The 24,421-nt window shown below is 35.2% G+C and overlaps 1 protein-coding gene across 1 annotated transcript in view; it reads left to right on the top strand.

Moving 5' to 3' along the window:
* Window positions 1–24,421, top strand: part of LOC142349684 (uncharacterized) — a 45,107-nt gene that overhangs the window by 16,684 nt on the left and 4,002 nt on the right. Inside the window, exons 3-8 of the mRNA XM_075401415.1 lie at window positions 9,163–9,328; window positions 9,704–9,979; window positions 10,164–10,312; window positions 12,212–12,314; window positions 22,686–22,964; window positions 23,649–23,841. Of these exons, the coding sequence (XP_075257530.1) occupies window positions 9,163–9,328; window positions 9,704–9,979; window positions 10,164–10,312; window positions 12,212–12,314; window positions 22,686–22,964; window positions 23,649–23,841 (1,166 nt within the window). The remainder of the gene's footprint in view (window positions 1–9,162; window positions 9,329–9,703; window positions 9,980–10,163; window positions 10,313–12,211; window positions 12,315–22,685; window positions 22,965–23,648; window positions 23,842–24,421) is intronic.

Genomic DNA, 24,421 nt, shown 5'->3' with positions numbered 1-24,421 from the left:
TCTGAGCAAACTTTTTACATTTTTGAAAAAAGCGGCAGATATAGTAAAAATCTGTTTGAGAATAATGGGCAAATGCCTTTTAAAAGATTGTCTTTACCCAGAAAAAAGCCAGCTAGAAGTTTCGAAAGTCTGCAAAATTAATCTTGAGCATTCAAATCAAAATGGACACAAGAACAAAAAGTTCCAAATTGAAAGATAGCCAGGAGAATTTTGAGAACCATTTGATTACTTTTCAGGGATATGTTCAAAACCAATTGTTTGTACTAGCAAGTTCAGCATAAATTTATGAGCCAGCATAAGTTGGCTTTCATCAATCGCACTTCAAAAAAATGAAGGGAACAAATGCTCAGATGTTTTGCATTTGCAGAACATATGATTTCTATTTTAATTTAACAGTTGTGCAATTGCCTTTATAAAGATTTTCTTCGCTGAACAAAGAATTTCGACAAAATATAAAATTTTATAAAGGAGTTGAATTTTTAACTAGCCGTTTAAATCAAAAAGTAGAAAAAAAGAAAAAAAATATAAATTCAAAAATAACCAAGAAGAATTTTACGAAAACGTAGATTTTTTTGCATTGAAATCTTCATAACCGGTATCTTGTACTACAACTATATGAGCTAGCGCGTGAACTTGAATTTGTGGACCGTTATAAATCAGCTGTCGCCATTCAATTGAAAAGAAAAAGGATCAGACGTCCAACAGTTTTGAAGAACGTATCTGATTTAATTTCTAATTTATGATATTTAAAAAACACATATATAAAAAACTCTGATATCCAAATTTTTATCTAATTTCTTAAAAAATCCTTTAAAGACGATAGCTTGCATTGCAAGTTTATAATTCAATAATTTCAACGAAGATAATGGTAGTTATTTTGGACAAAAATTCATTCATCCACAAAAAGAAAGAAATTGGAGTACATGGTTATCTTTTTCGACAAAATTAAATTTAAATTTCCAATTGCTTATTTGGTTGAAAAATTTTTGCAAACTCCTTCAAAGAAATTATCTTCACTCAGTTTCACGAGCCAGCCAATTTTTTAAAAATAAAAAAGTTATCTTAAAAACTACTTGCGTATTGCTTGCGTCTATTGCACGACGAATCAAACAAAAATATGGAGGCCAATTTAAGTCTACCGTCACCATTTGAACTCAGAGAGAAAAAATACAGTTCAAACAGATTTGCATAAAAATAAGTTTGGGAAGTTGTTTTTGCCCTCAAGAACACTCTGTAAGCTCCGAGAATTACAAACAAGTGAAATTGTGAGGCAGCGGAGACAATTGTGTTCCCCTCATTTTTATAGAAGAATGAAAGAAGTAAATTACTACTGAAAATTTGGAAAAAGTTGCAACTTTACTAAAAAATTTTTGTGATTGTTCTTGATTGAACGTTTTGAAAAAACGATCATGTGTCGATGTACCAAGAAAAACGAAATTTGTAAATAGCGGAACTCTTCTTGGATGGGCTCCTTTAATCTAAAATCTTTGCCAAAAAAAAGACTTTAAAAGTGTTCGCAAAAATTTTGGTCTTAGACGTTCAGAACTATGAAACAAGCAATCTTGCCTCAAATGCTTATAAAGTTACCCCTATGTGTTTGAGTACGTTATTCAACAGAAACTCTTCAGGTGGTCCCATAAATAACTCAAAATATTTCGATCAGAAAACTCCAAAATTATTGAAAAAAGATATCACCAAATTTTTTGAATATAGTTAAAAGTTACATCTTCAAAATCTGTTTAACATGAGCATGAATATTAAATTGAATTAAAAGCCAGCTGAATTTAACAAAAAAAAAATTGAATTTTTTCTGACTGATATTTATAACCAATAGCTTGTACTACAATTCTATGAATTAGCAAATTCCACATAGATATTCTTCCACATAAAACATTCAAACGTTAGAAAAAATATTCAAAAACTCTTCAAGAATACTGCAGATGTGACTTACGATTTTTTCAAGAAAATTGCAAATGCTCTGAAAGATGTTACCTTCGCTCCGAAGAAACAAACAAAAATATTTACTAGCCACAAGAAATATTCAGCCGCCTTTCAAATAAAAACGAAAACGATTAAAGAGTCTCAATAAAGTGGAGGGAATAAAAAAATTACAAATTTGTTGAACTTTATATCACTGACATCTACAAAACCGAAAGCTTTTACTACAAATCTAAACACTAATACATTTGAGGTAGATATTTTGATCAACTTAGGTGTGCCTCCACAGTTCAAACAGAAGAAGAACAATACAGAAGCAAATAATCAACTGTTTTGAATAAAGTATTGGAAACAATTTCTAAATTGATTATGAAAAATGTTCACGTGCCCTTAAAACGATTATCTTTGCTCAGAAAAAAAACAAAATTTTATTTTTTTACGAGCCAGCAGTAGTTTTCATGGGCTCTTCTAATCAAATTAGTGGGAATTCAAACAAAAAATCTAACAAGTGAGGTTGAAAGAAAGCAAGAACTATTTTGCAAATAATTTGACTTTTTTGTCATTGACATCTTTAAAATTGATAGATTGTACTACATATGTTTGGGAAATATAGGTTGTCTCCACCATTCAATCACAAAGAGGAAGAAATCTGAGCAAACTTTTTACATTTTTGAAAAAAGCGGCAGATATAGTAAAAATCTGTTTGAGAATAATGGGCAAATGCCTTTTAAAAGATTGTCTTTACCCAGAAAAAAGCCAGCTAGAAGTTTCGAAAGTCTGCAAAATTAATCTTGAGCATTCAAATCAAAATGGACACAAGAACAAAAAGTTCCAAATTGAAAGATAGCCAGGAGAATTTTGAGAACCATTTGATTACTTTTCAGGGATATGTTCAAAACCAATTGTTTGTACTAGCGAGTTCAGCATAAATTTATGAGCCAGCATAAGTTGGCTTTCATCAATCGCACTTCAAAAAAATGAAGGGAACAAATGCTCAGATGTTTTGCATTTGCAGAACATATGATTTCTATTTTAATTTAACAGTTGTGCAATTGCCTTTATAAAGATTTTCTTCGCTGAACAAAGAATTTCGACAAAATATAAAATTTTATAAAGGAGTTGAATTTTTAACTAGCCGTTTAAATCAAAAAGTAGAAAAAAAGAAAAAAAATATAAATTCAAAAATAACCAAGAAGAATTTTACGAAAACGTAGATTTTTTTGCATTGAAATCTTCATAACCGGTATCTTGTACTACAACTATATGAGCTAGCGCGTGAACTTGAATTTGTGGACCGTTATAAATCAGCTGTCGCCATTCAATTGAAAAGAAAAAGGATCAGACGTCCAACAGTTTTGAAGAACGTATCTGATTTAATTTCTAATTTATGATATTTAAAAAACACATATATAAAAAACTCTGATATCCAAATTTTTATCTAATTTCTTAAAAAATCCTTTAAAGACGATAGCTTGCATTGCAAGTTTATAATTCAATAATTTCAACGAAGATAATGGTAGTTATTTTGGACAAAAATTCATTCATCCACAAAAAGAAAGAAATTGGAGTACATGGTTATCATTTTCTACAAAACTAAATTTCCAATTGCTTATTTGGTTGAAAAATTTTTGCAAACTCCTTCAAAGAAATTATCTTCACTCATTTTCACGAGCCAGCCTATTTTATAAAAATAAAAAAGTTATCTTAAAAACTACTTGCGTATTGCTTGCGTCTATTACACGACGAATCAAACAAAAATATGGAGGCCAATTGAAGTCTACCGTCACCATTTGAACTCAGAGAGAAAAAATACAGTTCAAACAGATTTGCAAAAAAATAAGTTTGGGAAGTTGTTTTTGCTCTCAAGAACACTCTGTAAGCTCCGAGAATTACAAACAAGTGAAATTATGAGGCAGTGGAGACAATTGTGTTCCCCTCATTTTTATAGAAGAATGAAAGAACTAAATTACTACTGAAAAATTGGAAAAAGTTGCAACTTTACTAAAAAATTTTTGTGATTGTTCTTGATTGAACGTTTTGAAAAAACGATCATGTGTCGATGTACCAAGAAAAACGAAATTTGTAAATAACGGAACTCTTCTTGGATGGGCTCCTTTAATCTAAAATCTTTGCCAAAAAAAAGACATTAAATGTGTTTGCAAAAATTTCGGTCTTAGACGTTCAGAACTAGCAAACTAGCAATCTTGCCTCAAATGCTTTTAAAGTTACCCCAATGTGTTTGAGTACGTTATTCAACAGAAACTCTTCAGGTGGTCCCATAAATAACTCAAAATATTTCGATCAGAAAACTCCAAAATTATTGAAAAAAGATATCACCAAATTTTTTGAATATAGTTAAAAGTTACATCTTCAAAATCTGTTTAACATGAGCATGAATATTAAATTGAATTAAAAGCCAGCTGAATTTAACAAAAAAAAATTGAATTTTTTCTGACTGATATTTATAACCAATAGCTTGTACTACAATTCTATGAATTAGCAAATTCCACATAGATATTCTTCCACATAAAACATTCAAACGTTAGAAAAAATATTCAAAATTTCTTCAAGAATACTGCAGATGTGACTTACGATTTTTTCAAGAAAATTGCAAATGCTCTGAAAGATATTACCTTCGCTCCGAAGAAACAAACAAAAATATTTACTAGCCACAAGAAATATTCAGCCGCCTTTCAAATAAAAACGAAAACGATTAAAGAGTCTCAATAAAGTGGAGGGAATAAAAAAATTACAAATTTGTTGAACTTTATATCACTGACATCTACAAAACCGAAAGCTTTTACTACAAATCTAAACACTAATACATTTGAGGTAGATATTTTGATCAACTTAGGTGTGCCTCCACAGTTCAAACAGAAGAAGAACAATACAGAAGCAAATAATCAACTGTTTTGAATAAAGTATTGGAAACAATTTCTAAATTGATTATGAAAAATGTTCACGTGCCCTTAAAACGATTATCTTTGCTCAGAAAAAAAAATTCGACAAAATATAAAATTTTATAAAGGAGTTGAATTTTTAACTAGCCGTTTAAATCAAAAAGTAGAAAGAAAAAAAATTATAAATTCAAAAATAACCAAGAAGAATTTTAGGAAAACGTAGATTTTTTTGCATTGAAATCTTCATAACCGGTATCTTGTACTACAACTATATGAGCTAGCGCGTGAACTTGAATTTGTGGACCATTATAAATCAGCTGTCGCCATTCAAATGAAAAGAAAAAGGATCAGACGTCCAACAGTTTTGAAGACCGTATCTGATTTAATTTCTAATTTATGGTATTTAAAAAACATATATAAAAAACTCTGATATCAAAATTTTTATCTAATTTCTAAAAAAATTCTTCAAAGACGATAGCTTGCACTGCAAGTTTATAATTCAATAATTTCAACGAAGATAATGGTAGTTATTTTGGACAAAAATTCATTCATCCACAAAAAGAAAGAAATTGGAGTACATGGTTATCTTTTTCGACAAAATTAAATTTAAATTTCTAATTGCTTATTTGGTTGAAAAAATTTTGCAAACTCCTTCAAAGAAATTATCTTCACTCAGTTTCACGAGCCAGCCAATTTTTTAAAAATAAAAAAGTTATCTTAAAAACTACTTGCGTATTGCTTGCGTCTATTGCACGACGAATCAAACAAAAATATGGAGGCCAATTTAAGTCTACCGTCACCATTTGAAGTCAGAGAGAAAAAATACAGTTCAAACAGATTTGCATAAAAATAAGTTTGGGAAGTTGTTTTTGCCCTCAAGAACACTCTGTAAGCTCCGAGAATTACAAACAAGTGAAATTGTGAGGCAGCGGAGACAATTGTGTTCCCCTCATTTTTATAGAAGAATGAAAGAAGTAAATTACTACTGAAAAATTGGAAAAAGTTGCAACTTTACTAAAAAATTTTTGTGATTGTTCTTGATTGAACGTTTTGAAAAAACGATCATGTGTCGATGTACCAAGAAAAACGAAATTTGTAAATAACGGAACTCTTCTTGGATGGGCTCCTTTAATCTAAAATCTTTGCCAAAAAAAAGACATTAAATGTGTTTGCAAAAATTTCCGTCTTAGACGTTCAGAACTAGGAAACTAGCAATCTTGCCTCAAATGCTTAAAAAGTTACCCCAATGTGTTTGAGTACGTTATTCAACAGAAACTCTTCAGGTGGTCCTATAAATAACTCAAAATATTTCAATCAGAAAACTCCAAAATTATTGAAAAAAGATATCACTAAATTTTTTGAATATAGTTAAAAGTTACATCTTCAAAATCTGTTTAACATGAGCATGAATATTAAATTGAATTAAAAGCCAGCTGAATTTAACAAAAAAAATGATTTTTTTCTCACTGATATTTATAACCAATAGCTTGTACTACAATTCTATGAATTAGCGAATTCCACATAGATATTCTTCCACATAAAATATTCAAACGTTAGAAAAAATATTCAAAAACTCTTTAAGAATACTGCAGATGTGACTTACGATTTTTTCAAGAAAATTGCAAATGCTCTGAAAGATATTACCTTCGCTCCGAAGAAACAAATAAAAATATTTACTAGCCACAAGAAATATTCAGCCGCTTTTCAATTAAAAACGAAAACGATTAAAGAGTCTCAATAAAGTGGAGGGAATAAAAAAATTACAAATTTGTTGAACTTTCTATCACTGACATCTACAAAACCGAAAGCTTTTACTACAAATCTAAACACTAATTCATTTGAGGTAGATATTTTGATCAACTTAGGTCTGCCTCCACAGTTCAGACAGAAGAAGAACAATACAGAAGCAAATAATCAACTGTTTTGAATAAACTATTGGAAACAATTTCTAAATTGATTATGAAAAACGTTCACGTGTCCTTAAAACGATTATCTTTGCTCAGAAAAAAAAAATTTTATTTTTTCACGAGCCAGCAGTAGTTTTCATGAGCTCTTCTAATCAAATTAGTGGGAATTCAAACAAAAAATCAAGTGAGGTTGAAAGAAAGTAAGAACTATTTTGCAATTAATTTGACTTTTTTGTCATTGACATCTTTAAAATGGATAGATTGTATTACATATGTTTGGGAAATATAGGTTGTCTCCTCCATTCAATCACAAAGAGGGAGAAATCTGAGCAAATTTTTTACATTTTTGAAAAAAGCGGCAGATATAGTAAAAATCTGTTTGATAATAATGGGCAAATGCCTTTTAAAAGATTGTCTTTACCAGAAAAAAGCCAGCTAGAAGTTTCAAAAGTCTACAAAATTAATCTTGAGCATTCAGATCAAAATAGAGACAAGAAGAAAAAGTTCCAACTTGAAAGATAGCCAGGAGAATTTTGAGAATAATTTGATTACTTTGTCAAGGATATGTTCAAAACCAATTGTTTGTACTAGCAAGTTCAGCATAAATATGTGAGCCAGCATAAGTTGGCTTTCATCTTTCACACTTCAAAAAAATGAAAGGAGCAAATGCTCAGATGTTTTGTATTTGCAGAACATATGATTTCTATTTTAATTTAAAAGTTGTGCAATTGCCTTTATGATGATTTTCTTCGCTGAACAAAGAATTTCGACAAAATATAAATTTTTATAAAGGTGTTGAATTTTTAACAAGCCGTTTAAATCAAAAAGTAGACAGAAAAAAAACATTATAAATTCGAAAATAACCAAGAAGAATTTTACGAAAAAGTAGATTTTTTTGCATTGAAATCTTCATAACCGGTATCTTGTATTTCAACTATATGAGCTAGCGTGTGAACTTGAATTTGTGGACCATTATAAATCAACTGTCGCCATTCAATTGAAGAGAAAAAGGATCAGACGTCCAACAGTTTTGAAGAACGTATCTGATTTAATTTCTAATTTATGATTTTTAAAAAACACATATATAAAAAAAACTGTGATATCCAAATTTTTATCTAATTTCTAAAAAAATCCTTTTAAGACGATAGCTTGCACTGCAAGTTTATAATTCAATAAATTCAACGAAGATAATGGTAGTTATTTTGGACAAAAATTCATTCATCCACAAAAAGAAAGAAATTGGAGTACATGGTTATCATTTTCGACAAAACTAAATTTCCAATTGCTTATTTGGTTGAAAAATTTTTGCAAACTCCTTCAAAGAAGTTATCTTCACTCATTTTCACGAGCCAGCCGATTTTATAAAAATAAAAAAGTTATCTTAAAAACTACTTGCGTATTGCTTGCGTCTATTACACGACGAATCAAACAAAAATATGGAGGCCAATTTAAGTCTACCGTCACCATTTGAACTCAGAGAGAAAAAATACAGTTCAAACAGATTTGCGAAAAAATAAGTTTGGGAAGTTGTTTTTGCCCTCAAGAACACTCTGTAAGCTCCGAGAATTACAAACAAGTGAAATTGTGAGGCAGCGGAGACAATTGTGTTCCCCTCATTTTTATAGAAGAATGAAAGAAGTAAATTACTACTGAAAAATTGGAAAAAGTTGCAACTTTACTAAAAAATTTTTGTGATTGTTCTTGATTGAACGTTTTGAAAAAACGATCATGTGTCGATGTACCAAGAAAAACGAAATTTGTAAATAACGGAATTCTTCTTGGATGGGCTCCTTTAATCTAAAATCTTTGCCAAAAAAAAGACTTTAAAAGTGTTCGCAAAAATTTTGGTCTTAGACGTTCAGAACTAGGAAACTAGCAATCTTGCCTCAAATGCTTATAAAGTTACCCCATTTTCTGGGCAACATAGTTTTGGCTGATGTACTAATTGGAAGGAAAATGTGTTTGAGTACGTTATTCAACAGAAACTCTTCAGGTGGTCCTATATATAACTCAGAATATCTCGAACAGAAAACTCCAAAATTTTTGAAAAAATATATCACCAAATTGTTTGAATATAGTTAAAAGTTACATCGTTAAAATCTGTTTAACATGAGCATGAATATGCTGCCACTCATATCTCTCCAGGATGCTTAAAAAGTTTTGCAATTTACTGTAAAGAAAAAAAGAGCAAGCATCGCATAAATGTTCTGAAGAAATGTTGAACAATTAGTAATTAAGAAATCACACTTAAACGATAAGAATGCATTAGACGATGAGCAGGAGACTGCAGTGGTTTTAGTATTTTTGCGCTTGCAAATAAACAATTAAGTTATTGAACCTTAAAACATATTTTTTGCATGTGTCAGTATCGATTCGCAGTGATTGCAGAGTATATGTACAACATCTGCATGATTCAGGTTTTCTATGACCCGGTGACTGGCAAGACGTGGGTTCGAGGCGCGGACGGGGAGCTGATGGAGTTGATCAGAGACGAGAAGACGGGGAAGATGTACTTGAGGACAAAGAGTGGGAGACTGCAGGAGATTGGGTCACACTTGGAGTTCTACAAGGACCCTATCACTGGTCAGAAATGAATGAATGAACTTAGAGCACAACTCATGTCTTCGCCATTCCGTTCACTTTTCACGCACACTGTCATTAGGACTGTCATCCTGACTGAAAAAAATGATAGTTATTAACCCCCCCCCCCCCCAGCAATGAATTTCTATTAACTTATGAAAAGCATTTCCTTGTAATCCAGTGAAAGGCCCAACTCCGCCGATTTCGAAAAAAGTTTGAGCATACCCTTTTTGATACGCCAACGAGTTCATATTTTCTCTGAATTCATGATATATAATTGCTATAGACAAGGGTGCAATCGACCCATAGAAACAAACTCAAACATTGCCAAATTGCGAAAGTTAAGAACCTATAGAATCTACACGTTTCTCTATTTAGGAAAAACTATTTTACGAGAACGTAAGAACCCTGGGATGCAGGTGTTCACAGATCCTGTGACGGGGAAGAAGTATGTAAAGACAGCGGATGGGCAAATTCTGGAGATCTGGACGGATCCAGAAACAGGGAAGACGTACTTGAGAACTAAGTCTGGCAAGATTGTGTCGGAGATTGACGAGAACATGATGTTCTACACTGACCCGAGGACTGGCGTCACTTATCTGGCTCCGAAGCCAGGTGCTGCCCAATCATCTGTCTTCACAGACCCAACAACAGGTAAAATTATATCTGATAAAACAGGTTTCTGATTTTGTATATTCTTAATATTTCCTACTCAAGTCAATAATGATTTGCGTCAGCAATTTTTGTGAAATAAAGATGTCAATTCATATTTTTCTGTCTTCAAATTGATTCGAACTAAATACATTAAATGAGTATCTCAATTCTGTTATTTGTTCAGGGAAGACTTACATCCGTACCAAATCTGGGCGCATTGTTGAGGCCCCTGTGGAGGAGGGTGGGGAGTTTTTCATTGACCCAGCCACTGGGAAAATGTTCCTGAGAACAAAGTCGGGCAATTTAAGAGAGATACCCTCAGATGGTGTAGAGGTATGTCATATATACTCAGTTGTCGCAGCAAAAAATGGGAGCCGTTGAATTCAAATGAATTATAGTGAATGATATTATTTTTGAATTTAAGCAGAAATGCGTTGAAAGCTGTAATTTTTTTCAATCTCATTTCGTCCTTTTTTCTTACACAATTTGCCGAATTATTCGAATTTTTTGCTGTTGAAATTTTTCAACGCTAATGTTAACAATAATTTTTTCGATTTGGTACAATGAAACAAAACACTTTTATATCAATCATTTAAATTAATGAAGCTAAGAGATGAAAATTAAATCTGCTTTTCAGATTGCCCAAAGAGTAAAAGTACAACAATTATTGCGATTTACAAGTCAATCGAAAAAAGGAAGTTGTAAAAAATTATTAGAAGTTCTTCGATTATTGATCAGGAAGTAATCAGTAGAGAAACAAACCAAAACACGGTAGCACTGCGATACATCTTCATACTTATTATGAACTCAGCAAAACAGTTAAACAGAATAAGAAAAATTCTGAAGTATTTCAGCGTCCAAATTCCTGAAAATTAAAGACTCGGAGATAAGAGAAATTAAGCAACCAAAGAACTGTTGAAAATCATGGCATCCTTTCTCAATAAAAATGAGCCAAAGGCTATAGAAAAATTTTAATAAATGAAAGCCAAAAAACGACTCGATTGTTACGGCACAGCATCTATAATTAACAGCAACAAAAAGAAGATACCGTTCCTCAATTACTTGTTTCAGCTTTTTTACTTCATTTATTTTACTTTTTCTTTCTTTTTTCTTCTTTTTCTCCTTCTTCTTTTTCTTTATGTTCTTCTTTTCTTCTTCTTCCTTTTCTTCTTCTTCTTCTTCTTCTTCTTCTTCTTCTTCTTCTTCTCCTTCTTCTTCTTTTTCTTCTTGTTGTTCTTCTTCTTCTTCTTCTTCTTCCTCTTTTTCTTCTCCTCCTTCTTTTTCTTCTTCTTGTTTTTCTTTTCTTCTTCTTCCTCTTTTTCTTCTCCTCCTTCTTTTTCTTCTTCTTGTTTTTCTTTTCTTCTTCTTCCTCTTCTTCTTTTTCATCTTCTTTTTTCTTGTTTTTCTGCTGCTGCATGAGCTGCTTTTGTTGCGTTCTTTTCTGCAGTCTTTTTTAAACGGATATTGAAATCATACTTGTGCAGTGACAAGAGAAATTCTAGCAATTATTTTTGTGTTTTTATGCAACATGGGTTTTTGAAAACTGCTTACAAGGCAAAATATCTAATCCTTCTTTGTACGATAACGTATTCCTACCACCATTTATGTATTTGAGCGACTTTTGATTTTCACAATTGGCTGATTAAGTGCGATGCACTCGTAAATTTATTTCCAAAAATTTTTCTCCAATCAAATCAAGATACTGAATCGTACTTCATTGGTATTGAGGTCTTCAGTTTTATTCAAAAAATCAATCAAAATGAATAATGATATTGGATATCGGTTTGTGGCATCTTTCTCTCCTCAAGAACCGAACCTTCTCTCCTGATGTACTGGTGTTGTCATGACCAAATACTTGTAAAACCGAAGAGCTGTGGCTACACAGTTGGCACCACTGGGTACAAAATCAATACTGATAGAAACCAGAAATTTTTTTCCAGCAGGATCCAATATTATTCAGAAACAACATATGAACATTAAATTTTCTAATGACTGTAAGATTTTAAATTAATTTACCGTTAGGTTTAGCTACGCCTGCAGTTTTCTGTAAAGTTGCCTGGTATTGAGAGAAATTCTAGACCGAGGCCTTAAAGGGAGGTTCATGATCGAACATAGTTGGATAAGGAGAGCGCATTACAGCTCGATTAGCAAGTTTTAGTGTATTTGAGTTTTCAAAAGTATTTGGGTAAAATAACAAAATTTAACATTCTTTGTGTGTGAATGATTGTTTAGGTGATCAAAGACCCTACGACGGGCAAGGTGTACATGAAGACGAAATCAGGCAGATTGATTGAGATACAGGGTGACGTGGACATGTATGTTGACCCACTCACAGGTATTACGCACTTGTTGCCAATGTTATTGCAACTCTCAAGATGATTCAAAAACCGCCAAAATTGCAACAAAAACTTGACTCTTTTGTCCAACAACGTGAAACTTAGACGTGCTCTTTTAAAGAATGATTAGACTAGAGATATGTTTTAAAACATAATTTTGGCGACCATCCGCCTTGATAATAAGGACATAAAACCTTCTGAATTAAATTTAATTTTTTTTTGAAACAAAGAGGGGGCATGAGCACACCCCAAGACTAATATCCAAGACTACGACAGAGGAAGAGTTTCTTATTGCAGACGAGCCAACCAAAGACGAAGAGTTTTTTTTCAAGGGTTTTCAGACGTCACCCGGCCAAGAAGGCCTGACATTTTTTTGGTTACAGATGTCACCAAGAGATGATCGCCCGGGGTTCCAGACGTCACCTTAGAAGTCCTTTCCCCGGTTAGACGTATCCAAAAAATACGTGATTTTTTTTGCGACAAAAAATCTCAAACACACAAAAATTGTCCCCCAAAGAGCTTTTGGTAGATGGTTTATGAAGGAAATAGCCGTGAGCAACTACAAGTCAGCAATTAACGAAAAAAAAACACAAATTGTCCGAAAAACGATATAGCGTTTTTTGCATCGGAAAAACTCAAAAACAATTTTCTCAATTTTTCGCAAAAAATCTACATGAAAGTAAAATTTTTATTTGAATAGAACACTTCAGTTGGACTTAAAATCAACTTTTTTTTTGGTTGAACACCTTATGTAAAATTTTTGCTCAAAAATGAGAAAGTCGCAAAAGTGCTTTTTTGAGCGTCAAAGATCAAAAAAACGTTTTTCTAACGTCTTAATGAAAACTTTTTATTAAATCCAAAAAACCCATTGATTAGCCCCCCTGGGTTTGTTGGAAAAGAAGCTTTAAAATCAATTTATTGATTTTGCATTTTTGTAAAGAAGCAACTCAATTTTGACAAAATTTGCTTCCTTGAATACAAAAAATCAAAACACGTTTTTCTAACGTTTTAGGGAAAACCTTTTAATAAATCCAAAAAACCCATTGATTAGCCCCCTGGGTTTGTTGGAAAACAAGCTTTAAAATCAGTTTATCGATTTCGCAATTTTGTAAAGAAGCAACTCAATTTTGACAAAACTTGCTTCTTTGAATCAAAAAATTCAAAAAACATTTTCCTAACGTTTTGAATAAAACATTGAATAGTTCCACTGAAACCCATTGATTAGCCCCTGTTTTTGTTGGAAAACAAGTTTCAAAATCAGTTGATTGAATATACAAACTTATAAAGAGGCAACTTGAAATTTGCAAATTTGCTTCTTTTACTTAAAAACCTCAAAAAAAAAACATTATTCTAATGTTAATTGGAAATTTTCAGTAGATAACAAGAAAGCGTTCGAAATAGCCCCTTCCGTTTGTTTGAAAATAATCTGAAAATTTATTTCATCGCCTTGCAAAACTGCAAAGAAGCAACAGAAAAGTGGCAAAATTGTTTCTCTGTTAAATAAAAATCAAAAAACGTTTTTCTAACGTTTTTTTTTTCTTATTAAAGAAAAAATCAATCAGTTTTCAAAAAAGAGCTATTTTATATACCTCCGCAGTTCATTACAAAACAAGCTGAAAAACTATATAACCATTCTGCAAAACCGAAGAGAACAGACAGAAAATTACTGAAAAGCTTCTGACAAAAAGAAACCTTCAAATAGGTTTGTGTTTTCTTTGATCTTAATTGCATACTACTAGCCGCGAGCTTAGTTAATGGGGTAGTATGCTTTCCTAAGAAAACCCGACATTTACACTTATTTTGTTTTCATTTTGCATACTACTAGCCGCGCGTCTAGTTAATTGAGTAGTATACACTGAAAATACCTTCTCAAGAGAAATAAAAAAAGAAGATAAGATCTATTTTCCTTTTTTCTCAAAAAGAAGTAAATCAAAAGCTCTCGAATAATTCCCCACTCAAATTCATTCACGCATTTAGTCCCTTTAAGTTGAAAAACTCAAACATCTCTTCTTTTTTGTCCGTGGTCTTGCGAAAGAAGTTGCCGAAAGAGGTCCCTTTTCCCCCTTTGGTCTCAGTAGTCACCAACTGAAGAGGAGTGTGTTTCCGTTGGGTCGCAGTAGTCACCAAAGTAAAGCAATATATAGGTGGCAGATAATATCCAGAAACAAATACAGGCAGTTTAATGGTAGCAGTTGTCCTTAACTTCATAAGAATCGCAAAACAGAATTTCTTGGAAAAGAGCTTCAAAGCAGACCCAGCTTTTAAACAACCAGTTTTCTCTGCTTGTCTGTAGCTCACGTTGACGGGTCGCACCGCATTTTAAATTCTAAAAAAAGTTAACTTATTTTGAAGAAGTATCAATATAGATTTAGTTTGTTTGGTTTTAGGTTTTATTTGTTCCTAAAACTCCACACACAAAAAAAGAAAGCACTTCAGTAAAATTTTTTCTGGTACTTTGATTGTGATTAAAGGAGAACTAAAATTTACAGGAGAATCGTTGCGAAGTCATATATGTAAGAAAAAATTGAAAGCAATTATTTGGTCCGGTTCAACAAATCAACGGTACACACGCGCGAACGCTTAGTTTTTCCTTTTTTAAGCAAATTTTTAGCTAGATTTAGCACCAAAAAAAACACCTTTAGGATTCCTGTTTTTGTTAAAAGTTGCGTTGCTACTTTTGAACGAAAAGAGCTAGGCTGATTAGCCTACATAAACTTAAGAGGTTTTTAATTTACCAAAAAACTCCGTAAATTTCGAGCCGTTCTTTACCTTTACTTTAAATACGACAGAACCATTACGAGTTGACTACAGCCGGTTCATCAAGATGACAAAAGAAAAAAACCGGAAGTTACAATACGCATTGAAAAAGTTCAAAATGACTGAGCTCAACATGAAAAATGAGCTTGATCTCTTACAGACATCCGTTCAGCAGAGAAAAAGCTTCCGCACTCCTTCTTTGTTAATCAACAAAATCAAGGAGAGCGTTGAAGAGCTGAAGACAAACCTTGACAGCATCATGATGGAAAAAGTAAGCTCCAGTAGCATAAATTCAGTCATGAAACGTCAATCGAACTTGATCTCTCGTCTAGAAAAGTTGGAACTAGAAGTCAACAGTCTCGACGATGATGGTCATTTGATTCAATCATCAACTCGAGTGCGCGATGACATCAGCTGCATCTCACAGTCCTCAAGAAGACAACTCGAGTTGCATCGATTGACACCGGTTTCCCAAAACTCAGAGCAAAACAAGATGACAGTAAAGAACCCTGCCAGCGATGTCTCCCCTCCAGTGCCCCCAAGACCGGCGAAACCATCGTTTTTCCTTCCCCAAGGAGAAAATAAACCCAATCTTCTCTCCAAATTCCTTCAGAGCAACAGCCAAATTGCGCAGGATACTAGAGAATTGACTGAAGAATCAGTAAAAAGTTTTACGACGGTTGAACACATAAATCAGTCAATGTCGTTGTTAGCAGCCCCAACACCAGCATCAACCCTATTATCCAGAGCAAACATTCAAGACAGATTTGTCTTGAGTAATCCTCAATCCCCAGTACACAAAGTTGTTCTCAGAGAGCAAGAGAACACTTTCAACCAGTTTGCTTCAATTCAACAACCCTCCATTCCAATGAGTCAAACTGCAGTCTTATTTCCTGTTTAATCTATTGATAACCAGTCGGAATTAATTCACTCATCAATTTGAGAATTGAACCAGTTCTTTAGTTCAAAGCTGATCACATTGCCCAAAATGCCAATGGATTAACCAGCAAATGGCCCAGTTAGACCAAAAGAAAAGTCTTCTGTTCCCTTAAATAACAAAAGAGAAGATCAAAGCATACAACGTCTGGCATTAGATTTACAAAACTCACTTCAACATAACTGCTCAGTTAACAAAACCAATATATACCAAAAATCAAGTTCATGCAATTTGAATGAGCAAATGCTTCAGCGTCAATCTCATTCAGAAAAAAAAACAAATAGAGTTACAAAGGAGACCACGCCAAATCCATATTGTTACGAAGACAGTCGACACAATCCCCTACATTTTGACAACAATCAAAGTGCAACTGCTCAAACTGTTTCAAACACTCAATTTTCAGCTGTTCCAATAAGTGAAAACCAGAACAGCGAAAAATTGGCGTCAGAATGTCGTTACCAACAGTAGCGCAAACAAACGTTTCCCAACAATTTCAGAACCCACTTTACCCAACTGGAGTTCATTTTAGCAATGGAAATCGAACGGAAGAACCAAACAATGGAATTTTTTCCCATCCAATACAACATCCAACATCCAAGGTACCAATCTTGTTTGCTGTACATCATCTCAGCCACCTAATTGTCCGCTTACTCCGGAAAATCCCTTTACAAACTACCAAACAGCCATTCTTCCCCCCTTTACTCAACATATTAGCCAACCAAACATTTCGGGAAATTTGAAACAAATTCCAAATTGGTCTTTTTCCGGAAAGCAACTGTTTCAGCCGCGAACTGAAATACAAACAGAAACAATCCCGTTGGAAAATAATTTTAATTTACAAACCACAAACAAAAATTCCATTAAACTTCCACCAATAACAATATCAAATTTCAATGGTAACCCACTGAAATACCATGAGTGGATAAAGAATTTTTTCAGCCTAGTTCACAATGAAACTAGCCTTACGGATACACACCGTATAACATACCTACAGAACTCGGTCGTATGAAAAGCCAAAGAAAAAATTCAAGCCTACTCGTGTGACCCAGCTTACTACGCGATTGCTTTGAAAGAGCTCATGGATAAATTTGGAGATCCCAGCAATGTTGCGAACGCTTTCATCAATCAACTGGAGGCCTGGCGTCCGAACAATGACTACAACAAACAGAGTTTCTTATCTTTTGCTTCTTTTCTCAAACGATTAGTGCAAGTTTTTGAATATTTAGGCTTCAAAGCCGACTTGCAAAGTTCAACATTGATGAAAAAGGGAAAAGAAAAAATTCCACATAATTTTCTGATAAAATGGACAGAGTATACAATAACATCAATTGGAAATCAACCAACGTCTCTGATTTTCAGAAGTGGCTTGAAGTACAGGCCCAAGTACACGACAAAATCAACAGAGAAAATGTTCATAAGCCGTTTAATATTTGGAACACTTTCGGTCAGAACAGTAATAGCATTAGCAGATTTAACAACAACAATGATCATAGGAACAGCAATGCTATGAATCAATTTTCTAATAATTCACAAAACAATTGGAAACCGGATTCATTGCACTCAAGTCGCCCTGCAAACCAGCATGGTCAACCACCCTTTCCTCCGCATAAAGATGCTGATCAGTCAAGCAAGTCTTGCGAGAAATGCAAAGGAAGTCACATACTCGCAACATGCCCTGAATACCAGAAATGTGCGCCAGAACAAAGGTATGACATTGTGAGCAAGAACAATCTTTGCTCGAACTGTTTAAGCAACAAACATTTTAAGCAGTCATGTCCGTCCACAAAACGATGCCAAACATGTAAAGAATTTCACCACACAACTTTGCATGATCCTTTGAAACACGTTAAGTGGCCCACCGCTGCCTTCTCAACAAGCAATCCCAATCACCCGACATAAAATCTAGCAAGCCCCCAAACACAGCCATCCTTTCAACAACAAAATCAAAACAAAAGTACTGACACTGTCAGCAGTACAAAAAGTCATCAGACAAGATACGGTCAATCGTTTTCTGGTAAAAGACAATCACAGCAACAAAATATTCAACGCGCCCGTTTGAATGCTTCAAATCCGACCCAAAACTTCAGTATCAACCGAAATAAAATTCCTCCTCCTGAATGGTATGAACAACTACAAATAAAACCAGTTTCGTTTGTAAACGGAAGTAAAGTGTTTGATACCTACGCCTTGATTGACCCAGGAAGCCAGTTCACCTTCCTGCTGGATAAAGTTACTAGCTTTCTTGAGCTTCCCTGCGAAGCACAAGCATCAACAACTCTGCAGTACCTAAACACTGAACATGAAATGCCACTGTCCAAAATTAGTGAAACAGTGACAGTAACGCCTTATGACAAAATCAATCAACACTTCAGCATTGCAAGAGCCTATAGCACGCCATGTCTCAATGTATCACCCGCTAACGTTCTTGAACTCAATCAATTATGCGACACCTTCAAGGAACTTAGTCACATTTATTTCCCTGACATAGCCAACGGTGCAATAGGCGCCCTTCTTGGTGTCAATACGTTTGCCTTCACATACTCAGTTGACGTAATTCAAGGTAGCAAAAAGCGTCCATTCGGCGTAAAAACAAAGCTTGGTTGGACTCTCGCTGGAGAGTACGAGCTATCTCCTAAAACAATGAACGCAAACAAGCCCCCTCGCCAACCATTCATTTACCATGTCTGCCGGAAAGACATTGAAGAAGAACCATTGGACGAATTGGTTCAAAGATTCTGGAAAATAGAAGCTGAAGGTACATTACCCGAACAGAATGAAGACCGCTCACTAGACCAATCAGCAGTGCAAACAATGGAAAACTCAATCTGTCACAACGGTGAAAGGTATCAGATTGGCCTTCCTTGGAAACCTGTAAAGAAACTCCAGAATAACTATTTCTCAGCAGTCAGTCATCTGAAAAGTCTACAAAAACGATCCCGGTCTCAAACACTACAAAAAACTACAAAACGATCCCGGTCTCAATCAGAAGTACAACCAGACACTCCAAACAGACTTGGATAAAAATTTTGTCAAGCCAGTCGAAATGCAAGCACCACCCCAGAGTCAATATGGTACTTACCTCATCATCCAGTCAGTGAGAAGAGTTGCCAACGCAGCATCAAAATTCCGCGGTGAATCACTGAAGTCAAATCTTCTAACTGGTCCTGATTTGCAAAATAACTTAGTTGGAGTGCTGTTGAGATTCAGAGAACACCCGGTTGCTGTTTTGTCAGACATCTAAGGAATGTTTATGCAGATTGCCGTGAGACAAGAAGACCAGTCTGCTCTTCGTTTCCTTTGGATGATAGACAACTACATTCGACAATTTCAATTCACTAGATTAATCTTTGGCGCAACATGTTCACCATTTTGCGCAATTTATGTGCTCAATAAATGTGCAGAAGACAACAAAAGTGAATTTCCAGCCGCCTTGAATGCTATTAAACACCACTTTTATATGGATGACTACATTTAGTCCCTGCCAACAATTTCAGAAGCCAAAGAAGTCATATCACAGACAACAAGATGCCTGAAAAATGGTGGCTTCAGGTTGGCAAAATTTGTTTCGAACCAACCAGATGTACTTGCTGAAATCTCTTCCGACGACAAAGACGAACCAAAAGAGATCATAAGAGTTCTTGGTCAAAAATGGAACATAACAACTGACGATTTTGTCATGTTTCCCCTACAACAATTTCCTAAAGATGCAACAGTGTACACACAAAGGAAAATTTTCAGTTTGGTATCTTCAATCTTCGATCCCTTCGGCCTGTTGTCTCCCCTGATAATTAGAATCAAAACGGTTTTGCAGCAGATTTGGAAATTTGGAAGAAGATGGGATGATTTGATACCACATGAACTACACCATGACCTCCAGAAAGTTCTAAACAGCTACTTTGCCATGCCCGAAATCCGAATACCAAGAACTGTTCACAATTTCAATAAAATCACAAGCAGCCAACTTCATATATTTGTGGATGCCTCAATGGCAGCTATGGCAGCCGTTGCTTACCTCCGTACAACCAATAGTCAAACCACTCCGCCACAAGCATGCTTTCTCATGGGAAAATGCAAAGTTGCTCCCATTAAACAAATAAGTGTGCCAAAAATGGAACTAGAAGCCGCTGTTATAGGAGTGCGCCTTCTACAACTGATCCAAAGAGAAATGACACTGACATTCGACCAAATTTTTCTCTGGTCCGACAGTCAAGTAGTTTTGGACTGGATAGCCTCAAATAAGAAGCAAAACGTTTTTGTTTCAAACAGATTGCGAGAAATTCATAAAAGTTCTTCACCCCAGCAATGGCATCACATCTCAACTTATCTCAAACCCGCCGATCACGGAACTCGCGGTCTTGAGACAAACAAAATTCAGCAGAAATGGTTAAGTCCACCCCAATTTCTTTGCCAAAGCGAGTCGACCTGGAATGAGATAAACAAACCACGCGCAACATGTCAGGCAGTCACGAGAAGTCCCAAGACAATTAAACCTATAGACGATCCGAGTAAATTCTCAACATGGAACAAACTTCTTCTGACAGTTGCAACGGTTTTCAACCTAATTAATCGTGCAAAGAAAATGCGAACGAACAATCACCAATACACAACTGAAGACATTCAATTATCAAGAAATTATCTCCTTAAATTATCTCAGGACAGTTTTTTCCATTCGACCGTTAATTCCATACAACGTGGAATCGAACTAGATTCTAAGTGCAAAATACGACGCTTAAATCCGCTGTTGGATGAGGACGGATTACTCAGATCTTGTGGTCGATTGCAGTATGCACCAACACAACTGGATTTGGAAAAACGTCCAATGATTTTGCACGCCAAGGACAAAATTGTTCGTTTGTACTTGGAACATGCCCATCAAATATGTATTCACCAGTCCACAGAACCAACAAAAGCATTCATTCACCAACGTTACCATGTGATTGGCCTTCGGAAAGCGTTAGCAAGCGTACGTTTTCATTGTTTCTTATGTCGACGCTTTGACACGAAAAACATTCAACCAACTATGGCACCATTACCTAGTTTTCGTTTTCCAACAGCAAAAACACAGTTCACCTTTGCTAATTCTGGTTTAGATTTCTTTGGACCCTTCTACATCGAAGATTCCAAAGGCATTTTAGAAAAACATTGTGGTCTAATATTTACATGCATGGTGACGCGAGCAGTTGACTTAGAAACGTGTCCAGACCTCAATACAGATACGTTTCTCAATGCCTTCAGAAGATTTTGCAGTCGTCGATGCCAGCCCCAACTTCTTTACAGCGACAACGGGAAAACTTTCGTTGGCGCTTCTGAAGAACTGAAGAAAACTGTTAAAGCCTTGGACAATGACAGAATCTACAAAGCTTTAGCAGTAGCCAATACAACGTGGAAATTCAATCCCCCATACGGCCCTCATTTTGGCGGTGTCTGGGAGCGTTTGATCCAGAGCGCCAAAAGAACGCTCCTCCTCATTCTAGGATCCAGAAGACTCTCTTTTGACACTTTCCTAACAATTATGGTGGAAACAGAATCAATCCTCAACTCCAGACCACTGACTAACGTTGCTGAGCAGCCTGACAACGAGGAACCTTTGACTCCAAACCACTTTCTTATCCAGCGTCCCTTCAATAGCTTGCCACCAGGACAATTTGGAGACCAGCAACCTGCAAGCTTGAAGACATGGAAAAACACGCAGAAGCTGATGAACCATATATGGCGACGCTTAGTGAAAGAGTATCTGCCAACGCTTAGCCGACGGTCGAAATGGTCAAACAGCAACGATCGACCTCTCAAAGTGGACGACATCGTTTGGGTGTTGAAAGACCAAACACCAAGAGGCATTTGGCCACTGGAAAGAGTCATGGAGACAACGCCAAGATGAGATGGAGAAACACGAGTCGTAAAGGTAAAAACGGCTTACGGCACGTTCGTTCGCCCCGTTTCCGGTCTCGCGCGCGTTTTTTCTCCGTAGTTTTTTTTAAGATTTTTCTCGCTCCGGTTTTAGGTAACGTGAGTTACCCCTTTCCCACAAATTGATGTACTGACGATATTGACAACATTTCAGCCTACAGTTTCAGAGCCAATTTCAAAGAAGATGACAAAAGACTTCAATCAATTGATGCCTCCGAAAACCCTTGATGCCCCCTTTGTGCCCTTGCAGCATGTTGCCAATGTTATTGCAACTTTCAAGATGATTCAAAAACCGCCAAAATTGCAACAAAAACTTGACTCTTTTGTCCAACAACGTGAAACTTAGACGTGCTCTTTTAAAGAATGATTAGACTAGAGATTTGTTTTAAAACAACACTAAACATGCCCTCTCAGTTACGTCTGCCAAGAGGGTAAGTTTGCTGCTCAGTTTTTGAGTTGTGTGGAATTTGAGTTACACGCGACATATTCAGGAAGACTTCACAGAAAATTGTACATTTAAAACCAAAAAAATATTCACAAAACCTTTTGTAATTATTTTATTTAGGTGAATACTTCACAGTTTATATTTCTATGTTTGCATTGAGATGAAAACTTTTTCAGCAGTAGCATAATTAAAGATAGTTTATAAACGCAGGTTGACAATGGTATACATTAAAAGTTTCGTATTGTAATAGATTAAAAGATCGTACGCAATGAAACAAAATTTGGTTTTAATGCTCAGGTCTGATAATCTATTGCATTAATCCAGGCAAGACCTATTTGATGCACAAGGGATCCAACATAATCACGGATCCAAATACTGGCAAGAAAATGGTGCGGACCTCTTCTGGAAGACTAATTGAGATCAAGGGAGACTTCGAAGTGTACGTCGATCCGGAAACTGGGAAGACACTCCTCATGCAGACGACTGATGATGGGAGGACTATTTTGACAGATCCCAGCAGTGGAAAAGTGTTTATTAGGACTGCTTCTGGCAATTTGCAGGAACTCGTGGATGAGGGAGGAATTTTGTACGATCCAGTCACCGGTAAGCTGCCCATTAAGTTAAGCCAGGAAAATATGCTTAGAAATTAGATTGAGCCTAAATCTGAATTTTTACCGTTTAATTTCTGTATTTGTCTGATCAATTCTCATAAAGTACATCCTTCTACAGACATATTATAAGACGACTTGATAAAAATCTGTAAAATCTTACGTGGTGCAAAATTCCGAATCAGGGTTGTAAATGTTTCTCGAAGGCATTCTTTCCGTTTTTGTTATTTATACAATATTAAGACATGAATCAGGAAATTTTAAAAATTTGAAATACCAAATAAATTCTAGATGAGCTGAAAATTGCTCTATTTGAAGGCAAAATGCCTTGTATCGGCATATGGGACTTCCGTCTTGGACTCTCTCACTAGTTAACCTAACAAGAAGGTTGACGACATTAAGTTTTAATTGACCGACTACCCAACTCCAGACCTCTACTTATGAAAAGACTTAAAATTCTACTAAGTAGAATGGTCAATATGGACTATTAATTGACGGTTTAGCATCCCGTTTAAAGTCGAGCTCAGCTCTTTTCATTAGTCCAGTATGGCTGCATACAAATTTTTGGGAGAAAACGGACTTTTCATAAGTCGAGGCTTAAACTAGGAACAATTGAGGACGTCATCTATTTTATCTATGTTGTAATAACAGTGTCAGAGCATATATGTTTAACCAACAGGGAAGAGTTATCTGCGTACGGAGAGTGGCAAGTTGGTGGAGATTTCTGGCGACAGTGAGATGTTTATTGACCCAGAGACTGGCAAACTCATGATGAGGACTAAAAGCGGAAGAGTTCACGAAGTATCCTCAGATGTCAATGTGTTCACTGACCCAAACACTGGAAAGACATACGTCAGAACTAAATCCGGAAGGTATACGCACCCAAAAATATCGCTTCATGTACCTATGCCTTGTTGTGTAACTAAGAACTTTTTAACTCCTATTGCAGCAACCCTTTACAAAATACCGATTAGAAAATGAGTTGTAAGCATTTTGCTGTATTTGTAACCGTGTTTTATTTTATATAAAACGGAAGCTCAAATTTTAAGAAACCGAAAAATTCTTCTCTCTTTTTTAAATTGCTCTCAAACAAAATTTTCTGCAATTATTCAGTCCGGTTTTCTTATGTAAATTATTCCTTTGACGGAGTTCACTTTTCGTCCTCAGAAATGTAATCAATTGGCAAAGTCTGAGGGCATATAGACGCAGTTCGCTTAGATTTTAAGTTGACTCTATGTGTACGGTTCGCCGAAGTGACTGCCCAGGTCGCGGTTTGAGTCTGTCCTCGTCCATAACGTAGACCCTGTTTGAACGCACACAGGGAGTACGGTGCGATCAAACAAACAGACACCGACTAGAATTTTCTAACGAGCAACATAAACACACCAATTGCTTACGGTCGAGCCAATGTATGCACCATTGGCGCACCAAACTCTGCAACCTAGACGACAA

The sequence above is a fragment of the Convolutriloba macropyga genome, chromosome 1, assembly GCF_964194025.1.
Source record: "Convolutriloba macropyga chromosome 1, txConMacr16.3, whole genome shotgun sequence".
NCBI lineage: Eukaryota > Metazoa > Xenacoelomorpha > Acoela > Convolutidae > Convolutriloba > Convolutriloba macropyga.
The sequence above is the reverse complement of the archived record's forward strand: the minus strand, read 5'-3'. Positions and strand labels throughout refer to the sequence as shown.